A 12,298-nucleotide genomic window follows, 5' to 3' on the forward strand; every position below is an offset into this window, starting at 1 on the left:
TCCGAGCACTTGTTTCTATACTACGCAAAGCCAACATAGTCCCCCAAATATGCTGAAGAATGTTCTCCTTTCCTTGTCTATAACTCAAAGGGAACCACGACATATCACACTTTCCCAAGTATTCAAGTAATTGGGGAAATGTCAGCATGGCTGTTACATTTTTCAGAGATGATTAAAAATACACATTTTACTCAGTCACATACCAGGTAAGTCTATACAGTAATGATGACGATCTTTATTCATACCCTGCCCTTTCCCCAAAACTAGGACTCAAATTGGCTTTCAAATATCATTACATATGGTATATTCAAGCCATAAAACAACAAAATCCCCCTAAATCACCTTGTAAATAGTATTATCCCCTGCTCCAACATGGCCATTTCCAACTATTTTTCTGTAGTTGGATGAGCTTCAAGGATGTCATCCGTAGAGACATCAAAAGGACACCCAAAAGTGTCTGCAAATGCTTATTGCAGAACATCCAGCTAGGTATCTTCCTACTCATTTCCCTGATCCCTGCTCCACGCAGGCATCAAAATTTACAGGGGGCCAAGGATTGTGCTACTTGTAAGGTGAGTTTTTGGATGGTAACATCTGAAGACACAGCTACGGAGGCATTGTTATATGACAGACATGTAGCCCTCAATGTATGATTTTGACCATACTTAATTTACCACATACACTGAAAATAATAAGAGAGCAGCTAAAATTAAATTTCAAATAATACTATGCCTTTTCAAGGCCCGTAAAATCTGTCTGAATTAAATCTGGGAGGAGACCAAGGAGGGAGCTATTCCAGCCCTGTTAGGGCCCATCCAGACAGCCCCTTTAACGTGGGATTTCCAGCAATTAAAAGGGGGCTGTCCAGATGACATCCCTGAGAAACACGAATTAATTAGCCACAAACCAAGAAAACCCTGGTTTGTGGTGAATTAATTTGTTAGTGGGTTTATTCTGTGCCTTCTTCGAAGGCGTGGGATAAACCCACCACTTCTGCTATCCTGGACTGCTCCCTCAAAAGTTCTGGCCTTTTGAGATGACACTCCAGACAGGAGTCCCATGGTTTTCCGGGATAAATTAGCTCTCCCCCCTCCCCTTTTCTCCTGGCACAGCATTTCTACACACCAGGAGAACTCCCGCACAATGCAAATGGAGACCAGGGACTTCTTTTATTTTTTAAAGGGCTTTTGGGGGCTTTTGGGGAGGGGTTTAGAGTGTCCAGGAGAACATCTGGACACCCACCCCAGAAAGCACGCACTTTATGGGGTTCATGTTGATGGGGACCCGGGAATATTCGCGTTTTTAAAACACGAATGTTTCCGGAATAAAGGGCTGTCTGGAAGTGCCCTCAGAGGGCCCTTCCACACAGCCATATAACCCAGAATATCAAGGCAGAATATCCCACAATATCTGCTTTGAATTGGGTTATCTGAGTCCATACTGCCATATAACCCTGTTCAAAGCAGATAATGTGGGATCTTATACAGCTTTGTGGAAGGGGCCAGAGAGGGAGTTTAAGAGCCATGGAACAGCCACCAAGAAGACCTTGTCTCCTGTCTACACCAAGCATCAGTGACATGATAGACAATAAAGGTATGCCCAAAATGTCTAAAATCCACTTAAGTAGACAGTGTGGGAACATCATTATTGTCCAACAATGTCCATTTGAGAATCCTTTCACCTTGCAAATATCTTTCTTTCTCAGATGATAAACAGATATTATCTATGAGTAATCAGAACAAGAGAGTTCAGACCTCTGAACACACCTCTGAGGATGCCTGCCATAAATTTGGGCGAAACATCAGGAGAGAATTGCTACTGGAACATGGCCATACAGCCCAAAAAACCCACAGCAACCCGGTAATGAAAATGGTTTGAAGATATCTACTTTAAAAAATAAATCTCAAAATGCATCTAAATCTGAGTATAAATCACTTTCCCTCACGCAGTATGGAAAGTGTGAGAACCCACACATAAGAGGCTGCTGGTGACGTGTTCATTGGATCAACCTGTTCTGTCACATTTCTCTCCCTCCCAACACACAAACACAAGTGTGCAAAGATCTTTTGGCAGAAAGATTGCTTTCAATGGGGGAGAATCTCCATGCAGTCTGCAACTCTGCACCACCATCCCACCATCTTCATCTACAAGGCAGAAACTATTATTCCAGTATAGATGTGGCATAGTTCCTGAAGCACACTGCCTGAACATGCGCAACTCATGAATAAGAATTAATGCAATAGGAATAGGATCTCCTCTTTGCTATAATCAGAAATCATCTCCACAATGTTCCCTTTTATCAAGAAGATAACACCAATAGTCTGTTTGTGGCATTACTATCATATTTATACCCTTGTGGTGCAATGGATTAAACCCTTGTGCCAGCAGGACTGAAGACCGACAGGTCAGAGGTTTGAATTAGAGAGAGTGTGGATGAGCTCCCTCTGCCAGCTCCAGCACTTTCCTCACTAGCCTCTTTCCCTTTCAAAATCACTCTACCTCAGTGAATTGTGGTTTGTAGTGATATTTAGATGGACATGAATAATAAAAATGCATCCGGTGGTGCAGTGGGTTAAACTGTGCCACCGGCAGGACTGAAGACTGACAAGTCGGAGGTCCAAATCCGAGGAAAGCGCGGACGAGCTCTCTCTGTCAGCTCCAGCTCCCCATGCGGGGACATGAGGAAAGCCTCCCACAAGGACGGTAAAACATCAAAATTTTCGGGCCTCCCTGGACAACGTCCTTGCAGACAGCCAATTCTCTCACACCAGAAGCAACTTGCAGTTTCTCAAGCTGCTCCTGACATGGAAAAAATTCCCACCATATTTATACTATATTTCCAGTAGTATTCCATGGAGATATACAGGTCAGATTCATACTTAGCATTGTTATAAAGTGAATTAATTGTGCAGAGAAGGCAAATGATTATTAGACGCAAGGGAAGATGCATGAAACCAGTGAAAATATCAACAATTTGCCAAAATATTCTAACAGAAAATGAGACTACATTTCAGTATCTGCCAAATGTTTTTTTCTATCTCCGAATGAGCTCTTAGCTAGAAATGTGTAGGCAAAATGGAGGGCATATTTTGCTTTAACATTCTGCTGCAAAGTAGGCTAATCCATTCTATTGAGCACAGCCACAAGAGAAGCTTTACAAGAGTGCATCTCATGAGGTGACTTTCGAAAGCTCTGCCGTAGCCGTTAACTTTATATATTCTCATTAGATTCATAAATGGAGACAGCTCTGGGATTTCCTAGGCGCTCTTCACGCCCACCACAAAATATCCAGGAAAGAAAGAGGGGGGGAAAAGAAAAGCACTGGAAACAGGACAAAAATATTCCCAGTTTAATACAAACATTATAAATATAATATGAACCCCAAGCAAATGGAAGCCAAATGGGCTGGCAGCAATACAGGTGCATCGAAGGCTGCTGGGAGAATGCACTTAACTATCTCCGCACCTGCTTTAATGGGCATAATGGGGAGCAGTACACTTTCCAAAGTAAGCCCCTTAGGAATTGAGGCACAAGACCTCCCCTTATCTTCCTGCATTTCCATGGAAAAGAAATAATAATTCAGTAGTGATTTCCCAAAGAGATTTTCAATAATAAAAGAATCAAATATGCTATTATTATTTTATGTAGGCATCATGTTGCAACACTACAATGGCTGCTTTGTGCATTGCATATTGTTTGAATTACTTCCTATCTAGCTCCAGAGTTGTGCAGGGGGGTGCTGCAAAACACTGGCAGCAAGTGGAAAGATGGTTCACATGAGCACCTCCTCGTGTTGAAATTATACAGAAAGAGACCAAATTATATTGAAGACAAGCTCCAACATTATAATCTATGAAGCAGGAGATGGTCAAACTGTGGGCTTCTGAGCTGCAACTCCTATAATCCACCACCTTTAAGATTACACTGGGCTTGTGCTAATGAGAACGCAGCCCAAATCTATCTGAAATGTCAAAGTTGCCAAAATCTGTTATGGTTGAAATGCTCTACACATTCAAATGCGTAGGCAACTACTCTTACTGTACACAGGTTGAGTTCATCCACATGAGGAGGGAATCTGATCCCATGCATCTCTTTTCATCTATGTTAGCACACATTAATAACTAATCCCATGCCATTCAAACACATAAGGACTGAGGAAGTATTTACAATAGAGGCAGGAGATTCCATAAAGGAGGGAAAAAAACCTAACCTTGCCACAAAAAATTAGCAGGTAGTTAGAATAACCTCTCCAATTTGTTTGCTGCAAGGTAATATCTTCTGTCGATTCCATCAAATGTCAGAAAGCATCTGAGCTATATAACTAGTTGCTGGGGCAATTCTTGACATTAGGGCTATGTTGGAGTCGTGATGGCAGTTCACCCTTGTGCTGGCTGAACCGCTGACCTGAAAGTCGACAGTTCAGATCTGTGAGACGGGGTGAGCTCCTGTCTGTCAGCTCCAGCTTCCCATGTGAGAGAAGCCTCCCACAGGATGGTAAAATATCCAGGCTTTTCCTGGGCAAAGCCCTTGTAGACAGCCAATTCTCTCACACCAGAAGTGACTTGCAGTTTCTCAAGTTATTGTCAAAGGATTTCAAGGGCGGAATCACTGGGTTGTAGGTTTTTCGAGCTGTATGGCCATGTTCTGGAAGCATTCTCTTCTGACATTTCACCTGCATCTATGGCAAGCATTCTCAGAGGTTGTGAGGTCCTCACAACCTCTGCCATAGATGCAGGCAAAACGTCAGGAGAGAATACTTCTAGAACATGGCCATACAGCCCGAAAAACCTACAACAACCCAGTTTCCCAAGTTGTTTCTGACACGAAAAAGGAGCTAAGTTGGAAGAGATGTTATTTTTTTGTAAAAGCAACTCATTCTGCTACTCATTGCTATGCCCTCTAAAAAGAAACTCAGCCCCATTAAGACTGTACATTTTTTCTTGTGCCAATGTTTCTTCCTCCCAAAGGAACACATTAGATGTAACACCGCTATCTGTAATGCATTACTGTCAGATTCCGGTTGAGGACCAAGTGGGAAGAACCCTGGGTGCCGGGTGGAGGACTTATCTTTTCCAACCAAACTGGGTAGGGAGGGGAAACCATGCTATTTCAAAACCTCTCAGTACATAGATTATTACTTCAAATGTCTGGTAAAGGAATCCTTGCAGCCTGTTGGATGAAGATGAAGCGGGAGAAAGGATTTTAAGAAGAAGAAGAAGAAGTAGGGAGAGACAAAGACACAAAAAGACATGGCAGAAAGAGACAGCGGGAAGAAGGTTTGCCTTTTTGTTCATTGTGCTCTGGCCCTTTTGCTGCCAAAAGCAAAAAGATTCCTCACTCCAGTGGAACTGGGTTTCCTGCTTCCCTTGTAAAGAAAGTAATACTCTTTTTATATCTCACAGATTTCGTCATCTGCATTGTTTGTTTTGTTCTCGCATGCAAGAACAAAAATATTCAAAACCTCCCCCCCCCCCCCCACTGTGCATGATAATAGGAGTTTTTATATTTTTGATCATTTTTCACATTTGGGTAGGGGTTTGGAGGGCTACATAGACACAAAAACATTGATGAAAACAACTGTTACACAAGGAAATGTTTTCTTTCCAAAATGTGGGGCTTTTATCCATATTAATGTTTTTACAAAATAGTCCCAGAAATAAAACAACAATAACCCTTGCAGTACAGACGTTGATATTTTCCCCATGGTAGGTTGAAGCACCCATTCTGATCAAGGCTGAGAACCTTTCCTAGGATTCTGTGTATATGTACAAGGGTTGCAAGATCTTCCTGTTTTCAAACTGACTTTCTATTACAGCCAAATGAGATGTAAATGCTAATAGTAAGGCAGCTGTTAATGCTTTTTTTCCATTAGTGGCAACCTTGGCACTATCACACTTCAGCAAAGGAGTAGTAGTGGGATGTTCTTCCCATTCTCTCATAGCTGTTTTTCTGTTCAATATCTTATCCCTTCATATGCATTTTCTTTTTCAGATTCTTTTCTTGTCAGGAGAGACTTGAGAAACTACAAATAGCTTCTACCATGAGAGAACTGACCGTCTGCAAGGACATTGCCCAGGGGAAACCCGGATGTTTTGATGCTTTACCATCCTCGTGAGAGGCTTCTCTCATGTCCAAGCATGGAGAGCTGGAGCTGAGAGAAGGAGCTCATCCATGCTCTCACTGGATTTGAACCTCCGACCTGTCGGTCTCCAGTCCTGCCAGCACAAGGGTTTAACCCACTGCACCATCAGATGCATTTTTATTATTTGTGTCCATCTAAATATCACTACAAACCACAATTAACTGAGTTAGAGTGATTTTGGAAGGGAAAGAAGCTAGTGAGGCGCTCCACATATCTCCACTGATGGGTGTAGTATAAATGAGATGACCTAGCCAGCCTTGTGTGTGTGTGTGTCAGGAGCGACTTGAGAAACTGCAAGTCACTTCTGGTGTGAGAGAACTGGCCGTCTGCAAGGACGTTGCCCAGGGGATGCCTGGATGATTTTATGTTTTTATCATCCTTGTGGGAGGCTTCTCTCATATCCCCACATGAGGAGCTGGAGCTGATAGAAGGAGCTCATCCGCCTCTCCCCAGATTCAGACCTGCAACCTGTCGGTCTTCAGTCCTGCCAGCACAGCGGTTTAACCCACTGCGCCACCGGGGGCTCCACCTAGCCGGCCTAAATTTTAATCTGAATTGTTAAATGAGCTACTCCAGTGTGATGAACTTGTTTAAGGACAGGGTTTAGGACCCTGGATTGCTCTTTAACAGTTCAGAAGCCTAAAGTAGATTCACTGACCCACAGAAATGGAAAGCAATAGCTGTGCCTGCAGGTCTCTTCCATCCAAAATTGAAGCCTTCTAAAGTGGGTTTCATGAACCTACCTGGGCCACCTCACACACATTTGCCTTTAACATAGTTCATGAAAGAGACCTGACATATTATCTTCCTGTTCCTCATCTTGTCCCCTCCCCACTTCATTCCTGATACTAATACTAAAGTTGAAGTACTTTCAAAAACTGAAGGAGATACTTCAGACAGAATTGAAGGTCTCCTTTGGCACACTGTCACCCACAATAAATCAAAAGGTGGCTTTCAAGCATGTTTTCAAACTCCTTAAGTATTCTAGAAAGAGTTCAATGCCCTTTAAACCCTTTAAAGGTTTAGAGGTGTTGTTTCTGGTCTTGTGGATTTTAAATGCTTTTTTTTTCTTCCCCACCTGACCTGACAGACAAAAGGTTTCTCATCTTCCAGACAGAAAATATAGCAGCTGCTGCCAAGACAAGAAAGTTCAAAAAGGTATTAGGGGAAAAAAGGAAACTTCATCTTCTGCCGCTATTTACCTAGACTCTCAAAAGGCTTTTGACAATCAGCCCTTACAAACTGCACAATTATAGTACTACAACTCGACTTTTAACTACAATACCTGCATCTTATGTAATCCTGGGATTTGTAGTTTAGTGAGGCACTAGAGAAGCTCTCTGATCATTCTAAATATCCTTCTGTGAATTGCAAACCTCAAGACCCTATATAATGATGCCATGACAGCTGAAGTGAAATCATAGTGATACAACAGTGTAGTGTGAAAGGGCCTTTCTTTAAAAGCCTTTTGCACACAAACAGTACTAAATGGCTCTGTGATAATTTAACCATCATGGATAAAGAGGTGAGATTCCATCATGGATTAGTAACAGGTTAAATAACAGAAAACAGAAAGTTATGACCTCATCAGATGGGCTGATTTGCCTGTTGTACGCTGCTTTCACCACGGAGTCCATTACACACACACCAACTTCCGGTCAGGCTCTGTGGTGAAAGGGGCAAGAAAGTGGCACATGCCACTACTGCAGCAACACAAGAGGCTTCCTGCGTTGTCTTTGGAGCAATGGAGGGAAGCTGGGCAATGGATGCTTCCCCCTGTGAGATGGGGTCAGCAGTTAGTTGGGCGATACAGGGTTTAGGGTTACGTGCTCTCCATACCCCTCGCTGCAACCCCACAGATTCGCTATGATGCATGGCAAATCCAATAAATTTCTCTAGGATCTTTCTGAACTGGGGAGATGGGCATAAGAATAGTAAGCATTGCTTAATATAAACAAATATCGAGTGATGCACCACAGCCATTCCTTACACACACACAGTAAGAGGGTCTGAGTTTGTGTGACTGACCAGAAAATGGTTCTAGAGATCTGAGTGAAAGCACTGGTCACGACACAGGGTCCCTATTGTAGGTACTTAAACCATGAAGAGCTCTGCCTTTTCTAATTATTGTTAACCATTCCAATCAGGCTTGTAGTCTTCCTATATCCCGATCCATTATTTTCTCCCACCATGTGTTTTGCAGGTCTATCCCTAGTGTATCCACACTAAACAATTACATCAGTTCCACTCCAGTTTAACTTTCACAGTCCCATCCTATAGGGTCCTGGTATTTGTAGTTTAGTAAGGGCGCAGCTGGTTAAACCACTGAGCTGCTGAACTTGCTGACTGAAAGGTTGACTATTTGAATCTGGGGAGCGGGGTGAGTTCCTGCTGTTAGGCCCAACTTCTGCCAAGCTAGCCATTCGAAAACATGCAAATGTGTATAGATCAATAGGTACCGCTTCTATAGGAAGGTTATTTTATTTATTTTATTTATCGTGTCATCAGCAACCATACCATTGTATTTCAATTCTAACAGAGCAAAACAAATGCACAGATTAAAAAGAAAAAAAAAGAAAAAGAAAAAAAAACCACACAGATGCTCCATACAGTCATGCTGGCCACATGACCTTGGAGGCATCTACAAACAATGCCAACTCTTTGGCTTAGAAATGGAGATGAGCACCACCCTCCAAACTCTGACACAACTAGACCATGTCAGGGAAAACCTTTACCTTTAAGGGCCCTTCCACACCGCCATATAACCCTGAATATCAAGGCAGAAAATCTCACAATATCTGCTTTGAACTGGGTTATCTGAACTTGGGTTCCAGTTCAAAACAGATAATGTGGGATTTTATTCAGCTGTGTGGAAGGAGCTTGAGTTGCTGTTTTTAACATTGCAGAGATTTTGAATTTCTCAAAGTTCAAAAAGGACTTCAGAATAACGATTCTGTGAAAAAAATAGAATGATAGTCGGTCTATCTTTTGTCCTTCCCCACAAAAATCCTTTATGTCTTTTTTCCAAAATATAACTGAGGAAAAACTCAGCCGGCTTTGAGATCATTGAACAGGCTGAGAAATGTTCCTTGTCAATTCCGCGCAGCCCTGGCACAGACTGAAGTCGCTTTTGTTTACTCAGCCTTTAGATGACATTTATATGTGATGATTTTTCTATATAACATGTGTAGCTGTTTTCTTCTGTTTGTTATACTATTTGAAAGGTTTGGGGGTGAATGTTTCTCTTTATAATATTGATGCTTTCCATCGTATAGCGAGATGCCTTGGAACACACTGCTGGGATGAAATGTGTGAATTAAATCTTTCAAAATAAAAATAATCAATTAAAGTCTCCTCGATAGCATCCTCCTCTTTTATATGCTCATTATTTCATTCAGTTTGATGAAGTGTGGAAAAGGCACGGAGTGCTATACTGGGAGCAGGAAAAATTAATAATGCTGGTCATCACTTGAGGATGAGTATAAATACATATTTAAAAAGCAAAGCAGTTATGAGGAAGAATTATCAGAACGAATGATAAACTATGTAGACCAAGAAAGAAAAACAGGAAAATGGCTCTCTGCTATACAAGCATTTCCATTTAAAAATAAGTGCTTACCAGGTGGAAAGTAATGGTTAGTGCTCTGGTTTCTGCTTGCTTCACAGTCCTGCAATTTCCTTTGTAGAGATGCAATTTCTCTGCGGACTGCAAGGATGTTATGTTTGTCGAGTGATTCCAGTTCATTCACCATAAGACTCAAATTCTTAATCTAGGCAAATAAAATGGCACAAATGACTTTAGCTTCCACTCGTGTTCATTTAGAAAACTCGTGCTTTCCGTGTTTCTTTTCCCTTTATTAATGGCAAATACATCAAGAGGAAAGGTGGAGTTTCTAGGAATACATTTTCCTCCACCACCAATTATGGGACAGATGTCAGGCAGATGCTACACTTCACAGGAAAACATTTGGTTTTACAAGTGGTTGTCTTTGTTCCTAGTATGGTGCTGTTTTTTTTTTAATTCCCTGGGTTTTTTAATTGTGTGATTGCATTGCTTTCCTTGCTATAGTCAGATTGTGAGATGACTTAGAATCATAGAATCATGGAGTTGGAAGGGACCTTGTGGGCCATCCAGTCCAACCCCCTGCCAAGAAGCAGGAGAATCATATTCAAAGCTCCCCCAGAAGATGGCCATCCAGCCTCAGCTTAAAAGCCTCCAAAAAAGAGCCTCCACCACACTCTGGGGCAGAGAGTTCCACTGCTGAACAGCTCTCACAGTCAGGAAGTTCTTCCTAATGTTCAGGTGGAATCTCCTTTAAAAGGGTTGGGTGGACCACTCTCTTTCTGGTCTTTTTCTGTTTCTTTCTGGTCATTTATAATCTGTGGGCTAATCTCATTTCTGTATCAATCTACTAATTTAAAAATGCACAAAATTGCAATTTGGAGTGTGGCTTTTAATTTAAAACATGCCCGTGTCCATCTTCTTACTTTTCCATAGTTTCACTATCATGGGCCATTTGTTTTTGAGTCCTTCAGAGTTGGTTAGTATCAGGGTTTGCCCTTCTATGTGGTGTGGCCCTCAGGTACCAGTGCAAAGGGGGAGCAAACACACCACTTCTCATTGTCACTGCTTTTGTTGATACCTGTCCAAGACAACACTTTCTGCTTTGGAGAATGGCTACCATGGGCAGCTCTCCCTAACTATTTATTGCAGTGGTTCTCAACCTGTGAGTCTCCAGATGTTTTGGCCTTCAAGTCCCAGAAATCCTAACAGCTTGTAAACCAACTGGGATTTCTGAGAGTTGTAGGCCAAAACACCTGGGGACCCACAGTTGAGAACCACTGATCTATTTTTTTTAATGTCTGGCTCCAAAGCCCTATGATAGGACTGAGATGAAAAATCACCAATGCCATGTGCACCAGAAATGTGCATGGAATGGAGGGTTCACTTTCACACAGTGTATCCCAACAGTGACCTCCACTCAAGGTACAAGCAGTTCCAGTTTCTTCCTACCTCAAGCAGTTGGGGCTACTCTAATAGAAAGGACAAGATGGAAAGTTTAGGTTCTGTCCTGAACATTTTCAGGAAGATCACATTAAAGCTACAGGATAGTTTGAAATAGAAAGATTTTACCATACCTCTACATATAACTGTTCAACAATCACGTTGTTCCCGGTTAGAGATACTTTCAATTGAGTCACCAGTTTCTCCATTTCTTTGATTTCCAGTCTGATTAACTGGAAGTCCAGTTCAGTGTAAGAAACGCTGGTCTTCTCCAAATACTCGATCTTTTTCGTTAAGTTCAGAATCCTTTGTTCATACAATTCAATGTCTTTGGTGTACTGGCTAACCTATAAATATACAAAGGGATGCATTCCATTTGAGCAAATGTATTTAAGGTACCTTTTTCAAAGATAAGTTTTGCCTCATTGCACCTCTGCAATCTTGCTGAGATCAAAATATGATTACATGGGTATAACTGAAGCACAGAGGCTTATCTAACATTGTCTTTATTTTTAGACCAGAATACATAGCGAAGTTTACAGATAAATGACATAGATAAAGTAAAATGTCTGCAGGATAGGAAAAATGTAATCACTGATCAGTTACATTCTTCTCAGTGATTTTTTATTGAGTTCAACAGAAAACTGCATCAGAGTACAGCAGAATGACATAAAAAAATCCTTCTCCAGACCCTACAAAAATGCTCTGATGAAATCATTCCAGAATTACTTCCAAGAGCAAAAATTACCTGAAGTTTTAAACTCAATAATCTCACTAGTACTGTTGTTTCACACCAGTTTAACTGTCATCACCAACTAGGTGATGCAGTGAAGAAGGTCAATATTGATCCAGGAAGCATCCCTGTTGGCATTTTTAGAAGGCAAGTTGGCCTTAACTAGAAGCACCTCGGAAAACTGAAGTTGGAAAAAGAATTGAAATTTCCATCAGATTTGGTTTGAAGCCCTTTGCTATGATTGAAAGGATGTTTGGGGTGGGTTGCACAATAGGGGAAAATGAGATTATTATTTTTACAATTTTCAATGGTTTATCAAATAAAATACATATCTTAACCATAACTGAGTAAAATGAAATTAACTACATCCACTTGCCTCATGGTTCCTTGTAATTTCGCAATTTCCTAAATGCAAATG

General features: G+C 41.5%; 1 protein-coding gene across 2 annotated transcripts in view; it reads right to left on the reverse strand.

Moving 5' to 3' along the window:
• OLFM4 (olfactomedin 4) overlaps positions 1-12,298 on the reverse strand; it is a 38,598-nt gene that overhangs the window by 11,503 nt on the left and 14,797 nt on the right. For both annotated transcript variants that reach the window (XM_060766874.2, XM_060766873.2), the window contains 2 exons: positions 11,282-11,494; positions 9,762-9,912 (listed from right to left, as the gene is read on the reverse strand). In XM_060766874.2, the coding sequence (XP_060622857.2) occupies positions 9,762-9,912; positions 11,282-11,494 (364 nt within the window). The remainder of the gene's footprint in view (positions 1-9,761; positions 9,913-11,281; positions 11,495-12,298) is intronic.

The sequence above is a fragment of the Anolis sagrei genome, chromosome 3 (genome assembly GCF_037176765.1).
Source record: "Anolis sagrei isolate rAnoSag1 chromosome 3, rAnoSag1.mat, whole genome shotgun sequence".
Lineage (NCBI taxonomy): Eukaryota > Metazoa > Chordata > Lepidosauria > Squamata > Dactyloidae > Anolis > Anolis sagrei.